General features: G+C 31.5%; 1 protein-coding gene across 1 annotated transcript in view; it reads left to right on the top strand.

Moving 5' to 3' along the window:
- The first annotated feature begins 725 nt into the window (after positions 1-725).
- Positions 726-22,336, top strand: part of LOC145292576 (proline dehydrogenase 1, mitochondrial-like) — a 138,188-nt gene continuing 116,577 nt past the window's right edge. The window contains exon 1 of the mRNA XM_080138738.1: positions 726-1,150. Within this exon, the coding sequence (XP_079994864.1) occupies positions 803-1,150 (348 nt within the window). The 5' untranslated portion in view covers positions 726-802. The remainder of the gene's footprint in view (positions 1,151-22,336) is intronic.

Here is a 22,336-nt window from a genome sequence, read left to right as displayed (position 1 = left end):
CAATTCTGATTTATGAAAGTATGATAGGTTATGAAAAGGAAGGGTTGTAAAGAGATAGTTTCGAATTTGGGGTATCAAAACCAAAGCAAAATATGATGAAAGTAAAAATAAAATAGATAAACCCCATAATTTATTATACCATACCTGTTTACACTAAAACACTTATTACAATATTCTGTGGATCTATATTAAAAAACCTTGTTAAACTTTGTGACATATTTCCATTCTATGGAGGTCAGGTGCGAACGAACACCCCATAAATTTATTATACCATATTTCTCCAAACTGAAACACAATTATCAAAGTATACTTACGCAGATAGATCTGAAAAGTTTTTATTAAAGTTTGTGCCTATTTCCATTCCATGGAGGCCAGGCGTGAACACAGACCCCACAATTTTATTATACCATCCCTATTTAAGTTAAAACATACTTATCAAAGTATTCTTATGTACATCTATATCAAAAACACCTGTTAACGTTTTTTTTTTTTAATTTTAAAATTTTTTATTTCCATACTTTGTGGACCAGGCGCGAGCGCAGACCCCACAATTTTAATGAACCACTGCTCTGCCAGATCAAACATACCCATTCCTGTGTCTCGGTTCATCTTCTATCATTATATGTAATCATTTTTTTTATAATACTCAACCATATAGGAGCCTATTCGTGACCACACACACACACACACACACACACATTCAGCTTCGCGAGCGCGCGCACACACACATACACTCACAAAGTGATTGCGGCTGCTGAGGTACTTGCCTCCCTTAGAACTAGTTAGGTTAGTCAAGTTAAAAATGGCGCGTGCTGTCGGACGTCTATCGAGCCAGTTCTACAAACTTGTTATTTTGGGCCATCGCTCACAGCTTTCTCACCCAACGGTCACCTACAGATTGACCAGATTTAAGTCTACCCTTGCGTCCCCTCGTCAAGTAGAAGAACCGGATTCTACCCCGGAGGGCGATGATAAACCAAAAAGGAGTATTACGAATCGGGTCTTGGATGAATACGGCCATCCTTATGTCGACTTATCTTTCAATAATGCCGAGGAAGCGTATCGAAGCAAAAGCAATTTTGAATTAATACGATCGCTTCTCGTATTTAATCTCTGCTCCATTCAATTCTTGGTCGACAAGAATAAAGAGGTATATTATTTCCTTTCTTCTTCTTTAATTCAGGATTAGTTAGTAATTATATTAAATTTGTTAATCGAAAAAGAAAACAAAAAAAATAACTTTTTTTTTATGTTTTGCCAACTTTTTTTTTTTTTTTTTTTTTTTATTATTTAAATCGTTTTGGCACTCGTGCAATTTAACACTCCTAAGCAAATTATTTTCATTTTAGGAGAGTTCCGTCCGCTAAACGTAAGAGTTAACAAAGCCCCTGTCTGTTACCATGTTAATGACTTTCTAAATTCACCTGGATATTAAATTGCAGAAGTGGCGTAATTTTAAAGCTTTTAATTATTGACCTTTTGTTTAAAGGTATGGCATTGGAGGGCAATATAGGATCAGAATCGGTGGAGGGGGAAAACGTCCACATTTAAAATTGACCTTGTGTCTAACTCTGCCCTTGTGGGGATACAACTACATAGGAACATTCAAAAGTCAATGATACAAAATGAAAACCGTGTTGTGAAAACAAACGAAAAAAAAAACTGGCTGTTGTATAATATGTCCTCTTTTCATCAATTTCAGGCAGCATGTGACTTTTTACGGAGGTTGTGCATCAGAATGTATATTTTTTCTGATTTTTTTTTACTTGTTGCGCAAATTATCTAAATCATGTATTTTTGTTTTGGGGCGACTCTCACTGTCCTACAAATAAATTAACTCCAATAGATTTATTGCTTAAAGTAAATGATAATTATATTTATTTAGAATTAAATTTAAAAAAAAATAAAACAAGAATACCGACAAATCTTTATGATGTACGTACTTCAATCTCATGTTCCAAAAATCACGTAACTTGATCAAGTAATTTTTTTAATTTTTTTTTTTTTTTTTTTTTTTTCAATAAAAACATAAAAGTTAATGAATAACGAGGAGGAAGGCGAGGGACGGGACGCCATGTTTTTAGTCTTTTTGTTTTTTAAATGTGTTAAAATTCGAAGGTCGACAACTCAGTTCGACTACCGAGATTTACGAAGTGTTATTTTATCAGTATTTTATTGCTAATCGCTAAAAATCATAAAATTTGAATTTCCTTTAAAAAAAACTACTTGATCACTTTACGTGATTTTTTTGCATATGACATCTTCGTTCCTTAACGAGTACGTACACCATAAAGATTTTTCTGTATTTTTTTTTTTTTTTTTTTTTAATCCAATTTAATTCAATGTAAGCCCTATAATTATCTTTTAAAATTACCTGAAAAAAAAAATGGATAGTATTCTGTACTCTCTTCGTGGTCGAATAAAATTAAAAAAAAAAAAAAAAGAAAATCCGCGTCGTGAATGAAACCAGATAATAAACATTGTGATACACTGATACAGAAATTATTCTTATCAAAAAGAGAAACAAAAAAAAGATTACAAATATATAAATTGTACTTTTAGTTTCGCTATCGAAGCGAAAGTTATTTTTATTATTCGATCCAATATTTCACTTTTTTGTCTTTTTTTTAACTCTCTAATGATTTTACCGCGCAAATTAATGTAAAAATCAGCAATCTTTAATTTTATAACACTTAAATTCTAGATTAATCACTTAAAAATTAAATGAGCTTTATTAAAATATACTGATTTCTCCATAGCAAGGTGAGATTTCGTTACCTTAGTAGTCGTCGTACAAAGTTACGGCGTTTCTTTGCACACACCACTTGTTTTAACATTTTTTGCGGCCCGATTTTTTTTTTTTCTGTGTATAATTACCTATAATATTGACTTAATAAAATGGAAATCTCATAGACACTTATTCGGTAACTGTACGTTGAAGAAAATAAATGGTTAAATTAGCGATGGTTATAAAGTGGATTATCAGTTTACGTCAAATTTAGATGCTTATGCACTTATGTTACCGTGCTTTTTTTTTTTTTTTTATATTTTCAAGTTTTACGATATCTTATTGTACAAAATAGTTACAAAACACCGTGTTAAAAATGGCTTTCAAAATAACTTTGTTATTTTTGCACGGTAATATAAGTGTATATTATTACACTGTATAAGTACCGAAATTTATATAGGAAACTGCTCCCCCCCCCCCAGCTCTCTTTGAAATACTTATCCCCCCCCCAAAAAAAAAAAAGCAAACGGAATTCTTTAGTGACAAGATCGGTAATTATACAAAAAAAAAAAAAAGAATACTTGGTCTGTAAAATGAAAAAAAAAATAAAAACAACTTAAAACAAGTGGTAGATAAATACCGAAGATAAACGCTAAAATGACTGAACCAGGTAAAAAAAAGAAAAAAAAGCATTACATGCATAAACTTGGTCACCTGTTTCAATTTTATTTGAAAGCTTAAAAAATTGATACTTAAAAAAAAAAATTTCAGTGTTATGTAAATAATCTTCTGAGAAATGAACTAGACGTTTGTCTTTTCTGTTATTGACCTTACGTAATTTATAAGTTGAAGGTCTTTTTATTTCTGTATTTAAACGGAAAAATTTCCAGCATTCGCTGTAATTAGGCTTTTTTTTTCTTTAATGTAATTTCAGAAAGTGAAGCAATGTTACTTTATATCAAGTTGTGAGCAAAAAAAAAATTTTTTTAATTTAAAATTTGATTTGAAAATCAAGTGTTAATGTCTCGACTTTGTAATTTTCAATCGAACATTATGCTTTATTCTGACTAGGATTCTCATCTCACTGCGTTAAAGTCGATGTAACCCCCGACTTTCTTCAGGTACAACCTTTGGAATTTGGGAATCTGTACAGAATTAAGGGGTCAAAGATTTCTACGTACAAAAACATGTACCCGAAGAAGGTCAGAACTCACATCGGCCGAAACGTTGTGAATGAGATAAGAAATAGTTGTCCGAATAAACCAAATTTTCGATTTTCATTTCAAATTTCGAAACGCAAAACCATTAAAAAATTATTCTAGACTTTAAATCGTTTTGCATTCTTTTTAAATTATTTTTTAACTTAACAAGGAGTAAAATTCACTTTTTTTCCGATCAGATGAAATGGATTTGCGCTTTTGATTTCATCCTTAAGATAAAATAAATTTACAGATGAATTCCGATTTTTCAGTATTATTTTTTTTTTTTTTTTTTTTGTCTTTAATGCATGATGACATTTTATGGTAATGTAACTTATTCAAGACGAAATCATGTTATTAATTACAAACTGTATTTACTCGGCGTTGTCCTGTCATTAAATTGACTTTAAAATGTATACGTTCCTATTTTTTCTTTTTAAATAATTCCCTTTATTTCAATAACGTTCGATTATTCCCGATAGTAATAAAATTGTGACGGCACTCCTCGTTCGCCACCCACGTAATTTATATATTTTCTATCGATTAGTTTCTACTTACTTGCCTTTCCACGGGGGAAAGTTAAACAGAATATCGGTTTTTAACGTGAAAATTCAGCTCCCCCCAAAGACACCACTGGGTCGGAACAACAAAATAAAAATTGCCTTAACCTAAAAGAATTTCTCCATCAATCGAAGGAAGGCCAGACAGAAAAGATGAAGTGCAGTCACTGCAGTAACAGAACAGATTTTCCGAAAGCCGCGAATTGTTGTTGGGGTTATCTAGTTCGGTGCTAATGCACTTACTAATCCGCGTTATTTTTTAAATTGTATTTCCAAGTTTAATTAAAGTTTTATATATGTATTTTTTTTATTCAATTGTAAGGTTAAAGTACAGAATAGGTACAAAACACATTCTCCTCCCCATGTTAAGAATGGCTTTTTAAATAATAACGTTATCATTTCAGTCAGCACGGATCAATAAGTGCATGACTGCATGAGTACCTTTAGTTCTCCCCCCCCCCCGCAAGAATTTAGACACGTCAGAAAGTGGAATTGAGAATTCAGTGCCCCGGAGGAGGGGTATGGGGCACTCTAACCTGCAAAAAATGCCTGGGTCATCCTGTTTTCATTCCCCGACAAGGGTGCCTCATACGATTTAGCAATAAACTAACACCTCAAAAACGCGAGGCAAAGCCTGGGAGGGTGGACCACTGGACCAGTGGACCACCACTAGGTGTATCAGAATTTTTGTAGGAATTTTTGACACCCCTTAACACGAATCTGCGAATAAAATATAAAAAACTCGTAATTTCTCTTTTAAAAGTGGGTTGTTTATTTTCTTTATGGATTATACTTCCAAAATAAACTATTAAAGTTGTTTTAAAAGTAATAGAACTATTTTTTATATTAAAAAAAAACAAACTAACTTAATATTTTTCAATTTTTAAACTTTAAAAATCTCAATTTTTCTATTGATTCTATTTTTACGATACTTTCAGGGTCAATGTAAAATTTTCTGCTCTTTCCAATAAACCGAATATAATATTTTAGACAAACGTTTTTTTTTTTAAATTCACGCCCCCCCCCCCAATTTTCAAGTGTCTATTAAAAAGTAAATAATTAATTTACTCACCAAAGTTTTATATATCACAAATTGGAGAGAAAAAGTCAATAAATAATATGTTCAAATTTAAAACAAAAAAAGTAGTGTTTTTTAGAAATTTACCTGTAAAGTCCGAAGTTTAAAACCTTTTTTTTTTTTTTTTTTTAGACCACGTTGTTGTATTTTTTTTTTTTTAAATGAAACCTTGGTCCTTGCTCCTTTAATTGAAAAAAAAAAAAAAAAAAAAAAAAATTAGGGCTTGAATTACATTTTTCGAGTAGTTATAAGCGTGGAAAGACAGGGGGTCGAATAATTCACGCCTCCCATTTTGAAATGTCTATTAAAAAGTAAATAATTCACTGACCAAAGTGTTATATATCACAAATTGAAGATAAAAGATCAATAAATAATATATTCAAATTTAAAACAAAAAAAAAGTAGTGTTTTTTAGAAATTTACCTGTAAAGTCCGAAGTTTAAAAACCTTTTTAAAAAAAAAAACACGTTTTTTTTTTTTTTTTTTTTTTTTTTATGAAACCTTGGTTCTTGCTCCTTTTTAATTGAAAAAAAAATTAGGGCTTCAATTACATTTTTCGAGTAGTTATAAGCTTGGAAAGACGGGGTGAAATTATTCAATATTTTTCACGAAATTTCTGACACACCTAGTGGACCACCTAGGACTACTCAGAACTAAACTCCCACCACAAAATTAACAGGGACCGGATCGTTCCAGGCAAGGATTCTACGTTTTTTCTTTACTCTCGAATCATTATTAAAATTCTAGGTACTAGCAAAAATGGTGGAATAAAGATAGGAGGATCTAGTATTGAAAGCCGATTTATCATAATTTTTTGTAGGTTTCCGACTACTTTTTGATTGTATTTTGGGAGATTAAAATTAATTTCCAAAAAGGAACAATTTTTGTACACGTGAAAAAAATAAAATATTTTCACGACAAGCTAACAAATTCAGCTAAATTTTGAAGTTAAATAAATAAATTTATTGTAAAAATTCTTTGAAAGATGAATATTAGTTTTCTGGATCTATTTCAAAGATAATTAGTAAAGTCCTAAGATATTGAATTAAAAAAAAAAAAACCTTGTTTATACAAAAAATAGCTTAATTAGCTCCCAAAAGCGAGAGATTCTCGCTTCATTCAACCGAAAGAAAACAAGTCCTCGTCACATAGATTATATGGAAGCCCAGAATCTCAGACAGTCAAAAGGCTGTCTGAAAATGACATCAAGTTGTTAGAGTTACAGAATGCTGTTTGTCTTTTTTTTTTTTTTTTTTTTTTTTCTCCAGCCATGCATCCGTACATTCCTATCGTGGACGTTTGTAGAATTTTTACCATTTTTTGGTATTTTTTACAACCTGCCCCCAGCGTAGTATAAACACCCCCAACCACCATGTTAAGAACGACTTTTGGAATAACCCCCCCCAACCTCCCCATGTTAAGAACGACTTCTGAGCTTGGGGGTGCTTATTTCGAAAGCCGTTCTTAACATGGGGAGGTTGGGGTGTTTATAATACGCTGAGCCGCGTCGTAAAAATTTACCAATTTCTTAATGTAATTATTTTTCTGTTCATGTTTTTAAATGAAAAAGTTATTTTTTAAGATTATATAAAAATTGTTATGGCGAAAATTTCACATTCATGCAAGTAAGGAAAACATTCAAATCTCACATAAAAATTGTGCGAAACCTGTAATCTATAAAAAAAAAGTAGAAATATTTTTTGCAGTTATAATTTTTTTTTTTTTTTGTATGAAAATATTAAATAAACAATGCTTAATTCATTGATAATATCGCTAGTCCGAGAAATTAATTTTTCTTTTAGTTATATCAAATTTATTAATACGGACTTTTAGGTTGTTTTCATAATGTTCCTGTAAAAAAAATTTTTTTTTTAATTGAATTTTTTTTTTTTTTTTTTTTTTTTACTATTGAAAACCATAACTTTAAAGGTATTTTTTGTTTGAATAATACATTTTCACTAAGATTTAAATAAAAATGGGTTCGTTATATTCTGTGATCATTATTTGATAAATACTGAAAATCTCATCAAAATTGGTTAATTTCCTGATTTTTGGTGAATTTTTAAGTAAAGGGAGTGGTCAAAATGTTTATACATTTTGAACATCGGCTATTCATTTTGCACGTACCTATTAAGTATACTTATTAGTCGTATTCTTTTTATTCTATTAGTATTTTACTCTTCTAAATATTACGGTTACACTCATTCTAATGATTACTTTTCTTGCAGTTTTTACTGTTGTAGTTTACATTTCATTTTATTAGCTGTGCTTGATTTCTTAACTTCTAGACCACCCCATAAAGGGAATAAAGGTCACCATCTAGAAGGTTTTCCAAATCATTGAACTGCACCAGAAACCATGTTTTTTAAGATTGATTAATGTGCTTTTCATGCTTTTCCCTCATTTCTTTTTATTTGCGGGTATCATTTCTTGACTAAGGTATAAACAACATAAAACTTGGTCTAGAAGGATTTATCTTTCATTAAATTACACCAGAACCAATGGTTTTAGTATTGATTGTAATATTTCTATGCTTACAGTTTTTTTTTATGCTGCACTTCTATTTCTTGTTCTCTTTCGGTGGAGGAGAAATCCTTCATGACTGAGACAATTTTTATTTTTGTACCTTGTCTCCACGTTAAAAAACGACCCTGGTGTCTAACTCTGTCCCGTGGGGAGGCATAGTAAATAGGTACTTTCATGTATTGCGGTGGGAGTCATACACTTTTTTTTTTCTCTTTTTTCTTTTTTCTCTTCTCTTTTTCTTTTCTCTTTTCTTTTCTTTCTTTTCTCTTTTCTTTTCTTTCTTTTCTCTTTTTCTTTTCTTTTTTCTCTCTTTTTTCTTTTCTTTTTTTCTTTTTTTCTTTTCTTTGTCTTCTTTTCTTTGTCTTCTTCTTTTCTTTGTCTTCCTTTCTTTGTCTTCCTTTCTTTGTCCTCTTCCTTTCTTTGTCCTCTTCCTTTCTTTGTCCTCTTCCTTTCTTTGTCGCCTTCCTTTCTTTGTCGCCTTCCTTTCTTTGTCGCCTTCCTTTCTTTGTCGCCTTCCTTTCTTTCTTTCGCCTTCCTTTCTTACCGTGTGCACATTTTTTGTATACCCTTAACTCATCTGCCTTTTTCACACTTATTTGTTAGACGTAAGTATAGTCTCATTTGTTTTTAAGGGGGTGAAGTTTTTTTAACGAATCTGTTCTTGTTTTGTGCCATCTTTCCACCGGGCAACGCCAATGCATACTGCTAGTAGTGAAACTAAAACCAAGGAAAGAAAAGTCGAACAAAAATAGAAATGAATATTACTTTCATTTTTCTTTTCAAAACGCGTACCAGATTTAACCCCCTCCCTATATGTAACACGATGTAACTGTAAACATTTAATATTATCATAACTTTTGTACCATTTTAAAGAAGCTTAAAATAAACAAGTAATTTCTTCAAAAATAATTTTCATCGTACAAAAAATGAGAACGCGAAACTAAAATCGTGTTTACGTGTTTGACGCCTTAAAAACAATGTACCTATTTACTATGCCTCCCCACGGGACAGAGTTAGACACCAGGGTCGTTTTTTAACGTGGAGAAAAGGTACAAAAATAAAAATTGTCTCGGTCGTGAAGGATTTCTCCTCCACCGAAAGAGAACAAGAAATAGAAGTGCAGCATCTGAAGAACAGATGGTATTTATTTGCTCCCCCACCGAGCAAATTAGGCACAAGGCCAATTTTTAATGTGAGGAGTGAAGGGAGGGGAAGGGAAAAAGGGGACCAGCTCCCGAGAGGTGGGAAATGGGAGCTGGTTAAAGGTCAGGCATGTGGGGTTGCCCCCACATCTGGTCTTTGCTAGTCATAGCTTGCAGTATCTGCCGGAACAGATACTACACTTTGAGATATTAAATCTTTTATTCATGTTAAAAAATACATTCAAAATTAACGTTGAACAAAAAACTTAGGCACATGGCCAACTCAAAAGGGGGGATTTTGGGGGTCGTTGGTCATCCTTGTCACTCCAGAACTAAAAGTCAAAAGTTTCTCCCAGCTAGTATCTTCTTTCACCATAATACCGCATTCACCCTTTCATATTGGGGGACGTCCTAGTAACTCCCAATTTTTAAAACATTTTTTATTGACGTGTAAAAACAAAAAAAGATAACAATAAAATGGTAACAATAATTCATTTGTGTCGAGGGCGGGGGGAAGAAAAAACAAAAGGTGATTAGTAGGACCCTCCCAACCCCGTCTAGTTGATAGACTGCCCGTTCCACTAGGTTTGTAAAAGTAACCTCGCTTCTGCGGGTCAGTCTCTAGGTGGGTATGCCCTCTAGATGGGGGTGAATGGAGAAAAGAAAATGTTTGTGGGTAAGGGATGGAGGTTAGTTTGTATTTCTTTTTCTCCAAGATGGGTAAAATTTAGAGGAAGTGGTGAAAACAAAAATTGCAGGTAAGAGGGGATGGGGATCTTGGAGGCTTCCTAATCGGGGAGGGATGGAACACACACTCAGCTGGCTGAGAGACTACTTGTTTAATTTTACTTTACAGAACTGCGCGTTCCACACCTAGGCGGGGAACACGTATTCAAATGTGGCTCCTCTTCGTACACACAGACTTGCCACATGTATCCATCTTCTGTCAAATGCCGCGCGATGCAGCCTTCTTCTATCACATCTGATCTTCACCCGTAGTTGGTGTTTAAAGAACGCGATCAGATCTTGATCAGAAAGACAACACCCCCCGGCAACCTTGCAGACGTGACGTCCAAATCACCATTCTCGCCACGGCCAGGATCGTAACATAGACCATTTGTCTTTCCCGGTCCCACGGCGGCCTCACGTTGTCCACAACATTGGATACAGTAATTGGGCGAGGATGCTCAGGATCGATGCGAGCCGTCACTCCGCTGACATACGACCAGTACTGGCGGAGTTCGCGGCAATCGAAGAAAGCGTGATCTGCAGTTTAAAAGGCTAAAAACAATGTATTGATCATTCCGAAAAGCGTAAACAAGTGTTTTAATAAATCTAGCAAATCTTAACTAGCGTTCAGATTTTTATGAAATTTTTTATGCTTATTTATTTTTAAATTAATTTATATTTTAACAGCAGTTTGCACTAAATATGAGGGGAAATATTTATGTAGGTGCCCCCCCCCATTTCATGCTATGAAAACTAAAAAAAAAAAAACTTTTTTTTTTTTTTTTTTTTTTTATGCCTCAATATTTCCCATTTCTAAAGTAAGATATCTGATATATCGGAAGTAGAAAACTCCGTAAAAAGAAAATGTAATCGACAAACGAACAGACGGGCAATCTATTTAAAGGTACTTGTATACACTAACACCCAGATTCGCAAAATGTTCTTATTTTCTTAGTTAATGGCAGCTATCCTCTCTAGATTAACAACTCCGTTTCCATAAACGCCCAAATCTAATTTATAAAACTTTCTGTGTATCTTTCTCCTTTTTTTTTCTTCTTCTTCAAACTGCATCTCCACCGAGACATAAGATTGCAAAGTGGCGCGAAGCAGATCAAATGATTATCTTTTTTGTGGACCGTCGTTTTTATGGGGTTTTAGCCGGTAAAAAAATAACTGCTAAGGGATCAAAATTGAAAAAAAATGGAACTTTACAAGCGTAAGTTGACTTAGTGTTCTTGTACGCATGCGCAAATATACATTTATACGTTAAAGTCAGTTCATTTTTGACTATTTTGTATCTATTTTGACGAAAGCTCAAATAGTAACAACTAAGGCTGGAATGCTATGTTTTTGGTTTTGATTCTAGCTGATGGCACCCAAATCAAATTATTTTTTTACTTTTCAAATCACTACTACTATATATTAAGTACAATATAATCTATATATCTATAAAAGTGAACGTTTCTGTGTGTGTGTGTGTGTGTGTATGTCTGTACATTTCCCTACGCAATAACTCTGTCAATTTTAAATCTACAGACTCGAAATTTGATATACAGGGTACTGAGATTTGGGAAAATCTTTGTAATTCATTTTCGGCCAGAAATTTGGCTGTTAAGGGATCAAAGTTCAACGATTTGACCTTTGAGAACTCTACTAAACTACTCCGCCAATTTTAGGTATAAACAATTGAAATTTTAGATATAGGTTCCTTGGACATGAATCGGACTTAATAACTTGATTTGAGTCCAAAACAATAAATGTTAAGGTCATAATAGGGATCAAAGTTTTTAAAAAAATTGACCTCTATGGTCTCTACCAAATTACTCGGACAATTTCTAGTCTAAACATTTGAAATTTTACATAAAGGGTATTCAGAGATAGGGCAAGTTTTTTAATCGGTTTGGGTCGAAAATTTTTAGTTACCAACTAGACTACCCGTGACCCGTTGGGTCAGTATGTTATATTAGCTATAGAATTCATGTATGAAGGTGACACTTGTGACGTAAAGAAAATAGTTTTTTTGACATAACAGAAACATTTCTATGAAAGTATATTAAAATGAAAAAAGAATATAGATAGATTTCTATGAGTCGGTTCTGTTTATTATAATTGATTATTTTTGAAAAAAAGATTTAGTTACTGAATTATAAGTGGTTGGCCATACTTATAGGTAAATGTGCACTGAACAGATACCATAATACTTATTATAGTTTAATTCAAATTTTGATATATCTGCTTTTTTTTTTTTTTTACATCGTCCATTTCTGTATTACGTTTAAGTTATTTTAACCCCCACTCTTCCCATGTTAAATAATAATTTCGAAATAATAACGTTAATATTTCAGCGTTCCAATTGTTTTGTTTTTGTTTTTTCGCGTTTAAATTATCCAAATAAACAATTGTTAATACTGTCTGCTTTTTTTTGTTGTTTGTTTTTTACATCGTTCATTTCTGTATTACGTTTGTCATTTTAAACCCCACTCTTCCCATGTTAAATAATAACGTTAATATTTCAGCAGGTCATGCGCGCATGCGCAACTGGATGTCATAAACCGGAAAGTAGGTTACATACATCGTTACAAGATCATTCGAGTTTTATAATTATATAGATATATAAATGTATTTATGTATGTTTGCATGTCTGCCTAAAACATTGGGCAGAAGCGATGGATTTTTACAAGATCAGTATCGTTTTGAAGTTCGACCTTTCAGACGACAAATATTGAAAAATTGGCTAAAAACATTAACATCTTCACCTTCAACTGGGCACTTTTCTACAGGGGGGGGTCGCTTTTTTCGCCGATATTCGGTGGTCGTAACAGCAAAGGCATCAGGTTTTTTTCCCGTTCTTTTCCTCCTTTGCGGTACGGGTTCGAGCCTGCCTTCCTACTACCACTCTTTTCTCAATATGCACCTCCAAACACCCGGGAAACGCCGGGCTGAAATGCTAGTACATAATAATCGATAGCGAATTGTCTCTATTATAATAAATACAAAATCTGCATAAATTAAAATATCATATTTAGGCGTATTTTACGACTGGACAACGCTGGACGCTCAGTTAGTAATTACAAAGTTTAACAAACAAATAAAACTTAAGAAACAAATTCGGCCTGTGTTTGCTACGGTCAAAGAGAGTCAGGCGCCATTTTTAATTTTCTAATACATCGGTAGGTGTATCAGAAATTTGGAGGAATTTTTGACACCCACTTTAAAAAGAGAAATTACAAGTTTTTTTTTTTATATTTTATTTGCAGTGTTTTCTGTCCTAACAGAAAACTGCGAATAAAATATAAAAACCTCGTAATTTCTCTTTTTAAAGTGGGTTGTTTATTTTCTGTATGAAATATACTTCCAAAATAAACTAGTAAAGTTGTTTAAAAAATAATAGAAGTATTATTTTTTAAAAACAGTGTTTACAAAATGTTTACAAAATGCCGGCGGGCCTTCATGCAGCCATATTTTTACGTAATAAAATCAATAGAATTTTACGAGTTAAATATTTTTCGATTTTTAAACTTTAAAAATCTATCAATTTTTCTATAGGTTCAATTTTTATGATATTTTCAGGGTCAATATGAAATTTTAATGCTCTTTCCAATAAACCAAATATAATATTTTAGAGAAACGTTTTTTTTGTTTTTTTTTTTTTTTAAATTCACCCCCTCCCATTTTGAAATGTCTATTAAAATTTTAATAATTGATTTATGTGGCAAAGTTTTATATATCACAAATTGAAGATAAAAGATCAATAAAGAAAATATTCTAATTTAAAACAAAAAAAGAATAATATTTTGGAAATTTACCTGTAAAGTCCAAAGTGTAAAACTTTTTTTTAAACCACGTTGATTTTTTTTTTTTTTTCTTTTTTTTTTAAATGAAAGCTCATGTTATGCTTACATCGTCAAGTAAATACCAGACGCTGACGGCAAATTTTTTTATTTCATTGAATGTTTTTTTTTTTTTTTGTTTTTTTTTAAATATCTAAAAAAAAAAAAATTTAGTCGATAAGGAAGTATTAAAATATATCAATCAAAAACTCGTGTATTTCATTAAAAGAATTCAAAAAAAAAAAATCGATGAAGCGGATTTTTTGTTCTTGGGAAAAAACTTATAAGTGAATGTGCATTTCCTTTTTAACTATGGAGGATGAAAAATACTAATTTTGGTTCACACACGCAATAAAAAAGAGACATTGTTTATGTCCCTTGGATGAATCCGTATTTCATAAATTTTATTTTAGCAGCAGCAGTTCTTTACAACTTCGTGCAAAACACGTTGCGAAAATGCGATTTTCTACGACCCTCGCTTTAAAAAATCCTTTTATTTAAAAAATACATGGAATTTAAAATATAAATATGAATAAATTCTTAACAATGAAGAATGGAACTACCCATTTAATAGGGTATTTTTTAAGTAAGTGATTTTTTGGCATTTATATATACACATATTTATAAGCAAGTCAAAATCTGTTGATTTTCTTTAAAAAATATAAAGAAAACCGCTTAAAAAAATAACATATTGCATAATTTGCTATTAAACCTGTTATTTTTTTTAAATTTGGTCTTTGCTCTTTTAATTGAACAAAATATTAGGGTTTGAATTACATTTTTCAAGTAGTTATAAGCTTCGAAAAATAGTAAGTTGAATTATTAAAGTTCTGATCATCATTTTTAATGGCCACTTTCTGATACACCTAATACATCGGTAAACACTGTTTTTCGAACTGAATAAGCATGTTACATTAAATAAAAACACTAAAGATATCCAGTTGGGTAGAAAAATAACTTATCTTGCCTTTGATAACATTTGTTATATATTTGTTTTTTGACAACTTTTTCGAATCTGTGTACAGTAATACAAACTCGTATTTTTTTGGTACCGAGCTGAAATAACGTTATTTCGAAAGCCATTCTTAACATGGAGAGGGTAGCATTTAAGTCAATTCGGAGACACTTGTGCAGTATACTATTGTTAGAGGGCGATAACTCCAATTTCTTTTTTTGTTAAATAACGCAGCAAATAAGTAACAAACAAGATTTTTTCGGAACAGAAAAATATTTGAAAACCAAAACATTTATTGTATAAAAATTTATTAATATATAATTGTAAAAACATTTAAAAGTCTGTGTAAGAAAATATAATTTTAATAAAACAATTTTGTAATAAAAACATTGGAACTTTGTAAAGTAAAATAGATTTTTTTTTTTTTTTTTTTCTAACAAATAATTTAAATGAAACATTTTTTTTTTTTATTAAAGCGACTTTGAAGGGTCAACAACAAATTAATAATTAAATGTTTTTTGACTGAGAAGCGCCACCTGGCGACAGTTTAGTGAAATGCGCCAAAAAAAGATGGCCGCCGTCCTCATACTACACAAGTGCCTTTTGTTCTTTCGTGAACACCGTGTTAAACCTAAATTAATTTTTCCGTACTTCACGGGGGACGTGGACCCTGCATAAACGGTATTTTTATTTAATGATTGCTCCCTCAAAGCGTTTTCTTTCACTTTCTTCGTATACTCAGACTTTATTTTTAATCGCGCGTGCATTTATTTTATTTTTTGAATTCTTTTTCTTTAGGTAAATTTGATTCATATTTTATTTTGTGCTTTTTTTTTTTTTTTTTTTTTTTTTTTTTTTTTGTTACATTATTTTTTTCATACATATTCAAATAATGCTCCCCCCCCCTTTTTTTTTGCCTCAAATAGTACCTTAAAAAAGTTTTCGTGAATAAACCAAAGAAAACCTTTTGTGCCGCTTTGAGGGAGCAATCATTAAATAAAAACACTGTTTACGCAAGGTCCACAAGTTCCAAATTTTCTAAAATATTTGTTTTACTATTTGATAATATAAGAAGTGTTTTCTTTTTTGTTTGTTTCGTAATAACACAAGAAATGTTAAAAACTAAAGTTATTTTTTTTAATAAATATATGGTTTCGTTCTTCGTGTCTTCCTTTCGGTTTCGTTACATAATCAACCGTATTCACTTCCGGTAGCTTTTTTTTTTTTTTTTTTTTTTTTTTCGAGCAGTCATCTTGGACATTACCTAAAATTATACAAATTTTTCTTTTGGAGGGGATGGGGATTCGTTTTAAAACTATATCTACCTCAGTATTTTTGATTTTCTATTTTCGAACGATTATCGAGACTCCTAAGATGTGATTATCTAGGTGTGTCAGAATTTTAGGGGAATTTGATACCCTTAACACAAAACTGCGAATAAAATATAAAATACTCATAATTTCTCTTTTTAAAGTGGGTTTTTTAATTTCTTTATGGAATATACTTCCAAAATAAACTATTAAGTGTTTAAAAAAAATAATAGAAATATTTTTTATTTTTTTAAAAAACAGTGTTTACAAAGTGCATGTGCGCGCTCATGCAGCCATTTTTTTATGTAATGAAATGAATTGAAATTTACGAATTAAATTTTTTTTCAATTTTTAAACTTTAAAAATCTACCAAAATATTTCTATTGGTTTAATTTTTACGATATTTTCAGGTTCAATGTGAAATTTTATGCTCTTTCCATTAAAACGAATATAATATTCTAGACAAGCGATTTCTTTTTTTTCTTTTTTTTTTCTTTTTTTCTTTTTTTTTCTTTTTTTTCTTCTTTTTTTTTCTTTTTTTTTTCTTTTTTTTTTTTCTTTTTTTTTTTTCTTTTTTTTTTTCTTTTTTTTTTTCTTTTTTTTTTTTCTTTTTTTTTTTTCTTTTTAATTCACCCCCCCCCCATTTTGATATCTGTTCAAATGAAAATAATTAATTTTCTCACCTAAGTTTTATATATCACAAATTGAAGATAAAAGGTCAATAAATAAAATAATCTAATTTAAAACAAAAAGAATAGTTATTTGCAAATTTACCTGTAAAGTCCAAAGTTGAAAACCTTTTTTTTTTTTTTTCTTTTTTGAGCGAAACCTCATGTTCTGGTTCGATTGTCAAGTAAATATCGGACGCTGACGACAATTTTTTTCTATTTCATTCAATGTTTTTTTTGGTTTTTTTTTCTTTTACATATTAAAAAAAAAATTCACTCCATAAAGAGAAAATAAAATATTAAATCAGAAACTCATTTAAAAAAATTTTTTTTTAAACGGCCAAAACTGATGAGTGAAATGTGATCATTTTAAAATATGGTGATCAATATTGCCTAACTTTTGACAGCAAACACATGTTAGAAATAGAAAGGGGAGATTAATTATAGCGCTTTTAAGCCACCGTTGTTCTCAATTGAAAGGAAGGGAGACAAACCCATTCTGTGACCATCTGATATGATAATTTGAAATCGCAGTATTTTTTAATCTTTGCTTAAAAAAATTCTTTTATTTAAAAAGTACATAGAATATAAAATATAAATATGGACAAGTTCTTAACAATGAAGAATGGAAATACCAATTGATTAGTATTTTTTATAGGTAAGTGATTATTTTTTTACTTTATATATATTTATTATATTCGAAGTTGAAATTCGTTGATTTTCCTGAAATCTTTTTTAAAGAAAACCGATTTAAAAAAAACAAATATTGCATATTTTGTTATTAACCCTGCTATTATTTTTAAATTTGGTCTTTGCTCCTTTTATTGAAAAAAATTAGGGTTTAAATGACATTTTTCAAGTAGTTATAAGCTTCGAAAGATAGTGTCTAATTATTCAAGTTTTTATCATGCATTTTTAATGGCGACTTCTGACACTGCTAGTGATTATCTCCTGTCGGACATTTTTTGTTCAAAAGTAACACTCGACATTACTTTTTCTTTTTTTACTATATAAACTCTTTAAAATATGTTGAACCACCAAAAACTTTTAAAACGAACACTTAGAAAAATTAAAATTTTAAAAACAACAGTAAACAAATAAAAATATTTTTTTTAAATATTATGGTATGTGTATTCTCTTTTAAAGACATATCTTCAAGAACGGTCATAAAATATGTTTTCAGGCGATATTCATCCAATAAGGGACCAGTTTTCCTAACTAGCAACGGGTACGAGTTTTTCGGGTACGAGTTTTCCTTAATTCGTTATCCACGGTTTCCGGAAAACTCGTCCATTTTTGCTAGGTAGGAAAACTGGTCCATTATTGAATAAATATCGATTGAAAATGCATTTTATGGCCGTTCTAAAAGGAGATTGTTTTTAAAGGCGACTACGCACTCCCATTTTTTTTTAATTATTTTTACTTGTTTACTCTGTTTTTTAAAAAAAAAACAAACTTAGTCATGAAGTCAAGACACGAAAAACGAAACCATATATTATTTTTAAAAAATACTTGTTTATACACGTGTGCTGTTACGAAACAAAAAAGAAAGAAAGAAAGCACTTATGTACTATCAAAGAACGCAAATATTTTATTCAGAAGAATTAATTTAGTTTAAACAATTCTTGGGTTATTACGAAATAAAAAAAATAAAAAAAAAAGATCAAATATTATAAAATAATTTATTGAATTATTATGTTGGTATTAAACAAATTTTATTTGATAAAATATAAGACTTTTTTTGTTTTAAAAGTCATTTGGGGGTTCCCGTACCTAGAGAATGAAAACATGCGGTTTAAGGTCCGTTTAATTGTTAGTTTATTTTTAATCAAAATTTTGTACTTATATAGATCAGACCCCATGGCTACCAATATCGGCTTTGTAAAATCTGCTAATTACAACCGATAAGTGACCACCACCACACAATGAAAACTGGATTCCAGAAAACGGATTATTCATAAATAAATAATCCGTTTGGCATTTTTTTTTTCTTTTGCTGACATTTTTACATCGGTATGGACAAAGTTTCCTTTTGTGAAATGTTACATTTTATTTTAAATTTTTTATTAGTGTTATTTTATTTTGACAACTCTCAAAAATAATTCGCTAAAATTCTATTATGCCAATAATGGCCCAATCACCTTATTTTCCAAGATCCCAGAGCAGGTTGGTATATGTATATTTAATGCAAAATGCTAATTTCTCCTCGAGCCACCAGGCAATAATCAGACTTCCTGGACATAACTTTTCTTTTAGAGGGATGATAAAATTGTTTTAATCTATATTTGAAATAGAAAAAATTTGTTTGCCTTAATGGGCGGACGAAAATCAGTTTTCTGATAAACACGGTTTGCTTCTTTCCAAATTCATAATTAGTAGCAGCGTTCAAAGGACAATATATTTTTAACCACATTTTTCAATATTTTTTTGGGGGCGGGGGGTAGCATGTCCTGGTGCACCAACCACCAGCTTTTGTCCCATTGCCGCAATGTCTTACAAGTACTTACTTCAGTGGAATATGCTCCGAAAAACTTGTCGCGCTTGTGCCCCCTCGACCTAAATATCACCGACCAACTAGATACTCCCGCCCTCTTCACGGTAAAAATCTCCAGATATTGGAAAATTTTCTACCTTAGTAATTTTGGAATTCCTTTTCTGTTCCCTGTTTACTCGACCGTACCAACACGCTTGTGAACAACGACCGCTCTTAAAATGCTCCTATAAATCTAGTCCCTAATCCACAGTAGGCCTTTACATTTTGGTGGCAATGTAACTTTGTTTGGGATAAATGTAAATAATTACAAAAAAAAAAAAGTACTCATTGGGCGCTGAGTTCCATGGCGACCAGCAGAAAAATTTAATGGGTAAATGTTTACTTTAACTACAACAGGACACCGACCAAAAGTTTTTTTCTTTTAGTTTTCGAGGTCGCTGACAACGAATCTGATATTTAAACCCGTCGCAAATTTACCGTTTGCATGGTATTAACCCCTGAACTCTCGCACTATTTTGTGCCAACTCACACCGCCATCGTTTATGCTATTCTTACGTTACTATTGTTACGTAATTTTTAATGCTTTTTTTTTTTTTTATTTCTCTAAAAAAAATAAGTTTTCACGAGCTGTCTGCAAAAGCATTTTTATTTTTCGTTTTTTTTATTTTATTTATTTATTTATTTTTTTTTAAACTTTTTTTGAAGGCGGGGGGGGGTCAATTATAAAACTCGTACAATATTTAACAGGTGCTTCTGCAGTTTAATTTACCGTTTTTCCGTAAGTAACGAGCCGACATACACCGAACAGAACTGTTTAATTTTTTACAAAAATTGTTTACATTGGGGAGGGGGAGCGATGGAGTTCTTCTACTCGGTGTATGTCGGCGCATTCGCATTACTTACGAAAAAACAGTAAATTAAACTGCAGAAGCAAAGCACCTGTTAAATATTGTACAAGTTTTATAATTGAACCCCCCTTCCAAAAAAATAAAACGAAAAATAAAAATGCTTTTGTAGACCGCTTGTGAAAACTTAATTATTTTAGATCAATTAAAAAAGCATCAAAAACTACGTAACACAGAAAAATTAACCACATTTTGTTTTTGAAAACTTTCCTATTATTTTAAATGTCTGCTAAAATATTCTTCCGCGATGTGATAAGTCACCTTACTACGCGCGTCCATGCGCGAACGCATCATGAAAGAATAGCAGAAACGATGGCGATGAGATGAGTTGGCACAAAATAGTGCGAAGGTTCAGGGGTTAATACGATGCAAACGGTAAATTTGCGACGGGTTTGAATATCAGATTCGTTGTCAGCGACCCCGAAAACCCAGAAAAAAAAAAACAAATTTTATTGGTCGGTGTCCTGTTGTAGTTAAAGTAAACATTTACACATTAAATTTTTCTGCAGGTCGCCATGGAACTCAGCGTCCAAGGAGTACAAAAATGCAATGTAAATAAGTGTTTTTTTTTTTTTTTAATCAGTAACTCTGTTTCATTTTGTGCAAATTTTTTTTTTTTTTTTTTTTTTTTTTTTTTGGTACTCCTGCAGTATTTTACCCACCGATTTCACGATCTTAGCCGAGCGTTGATCGACATCCGTCGGAAAACGCCGGAACATGGCGAGCGGTACGATATTCTATCAGCCAATCAGGGCGCTTCAAACGAACGCGCAGCAGACGAATAATTTTCATTGAAATTACACACATAGCGGTTCATTTCAGTTATTTTATTGTTCAAAGTAAAAATACACAGCCTTTCATTTCAGCTATTTAATTTAGCGATAAAAAAAAAAAACCGGGAGTTGTTGGAAACATATTTATGCGAATTTATGTGGAGACAAAAATTTGGACACAACCCTTTTGTCTCCATAATAAATCAAATCGCGGAAGGCTACCCGGTTGGGAAGGAGCTTCTTTCCACATCCTCTGAAAACCCTTTGCTCCCTACTTTGCCTCTCTACAGTCAGTAGAAAATCTTCCAGTCGGAACTAAAGATAAACAGTAATTGTTGTCCCCCCCCCTACAAACATTACTGGGGGGGGGGAAAAAAAACAAACAAAAAAACATTGTTGTTACTGTTTAATAACGTTTTGTCAAAAACAAACAAACAAAAAAAACATTGAAGTGTTTATTACTGTTGCTTACCCCCCCCCCCAAAAAAAGCTATCGGAAAACAAAATGAACCAAAAAAAAAATAAATAAATATTCAACAAAATAAATTTATTTTACTTTAAAAAAAAACTTACGGTAACTGTTTGTGATTTATTTTATCCAAATTTTTTGTATTAATTTTATCCATTTTGTTGTGTGTGTGTGTAATATCTTTTCCTTGTAATGTTGTTGCTATTATTCACATACTTTTAGCGTTCTTGCACCGTAGCTGAGCTCCGAATTCTCGGCTTTCGTCGGCGTTAACGCCGAAAGCGTTCGTCAACGCTCGGCTAAGATCGTGAAATCGGTGGGTAAAATACTGCAGGAGTACCTTTTTTTTTTAAATAAATGTGGCTTTAATTTTTTATACGTTTTTCCCTATTTAATTATAAACGCACTTTCTTTGTTTTCAATCGTAAAGTCTTGCGGACACTCGTATCGCATTTCATCCGCGTGACAGAAATTCATAAAATCTCGCCTACGCAATCTTGGTCGTTTGAATAGCAGCGCAATTTTAATTTACATCCCAATAAATGCATGTTTTAATGTGCTATTCTTTTATTATTTTATGTTAGCTAATTAAAAACTTTTTAAATTGTTAAATGTCTTGCTTTTTAATCTACTGCCTTTTCTTTTAATAGTCCTCTTTTATGTAATCACAAAACCGAAGCTCGCGTTATTTGTTAGCCAAGTCAAAGTAGTTGTTGGAGATATGGCAGCATCATTTGTGCCCGCCATTATCCGCCACCAATCACAATTGAAGTTTTGTCACGTGACTCTGTCAAGGGCAACCATTCGAAATTGAAAAATAGGGAGGGGGCTGCAAATCAGTGTTGCTCTTTTTATTTTTCAAAATAAAATTGAAATTGTTTGGTTTATTTTAGGCGATTGTGCAGTATATAGTTAATAAGAATAAGATACTCCCACTCCTTTTCAAAGATAAACGTAAAGTTTCTGAACA

The sequence above is a fragment of the Euprymna scolopes genome, chromosome 2 (assembly GCF_053919585.1).
Source record: "Euprymna scolopes isolate OS-2025 chromosome 2, ASM5391958v1, whole genome shotgun sequence".
NCBI lineage: Eukaryota > Metazoa > Mollusca > Cephalopoda > Sepiida > Sepiolidae > Euprymna > Euprymna scolopes.
The sequence above is the reverse complement of the archived record's forward strand: the minus strand, read 5'-3'. Positions and strand labels throughout refer to the sequence as shown.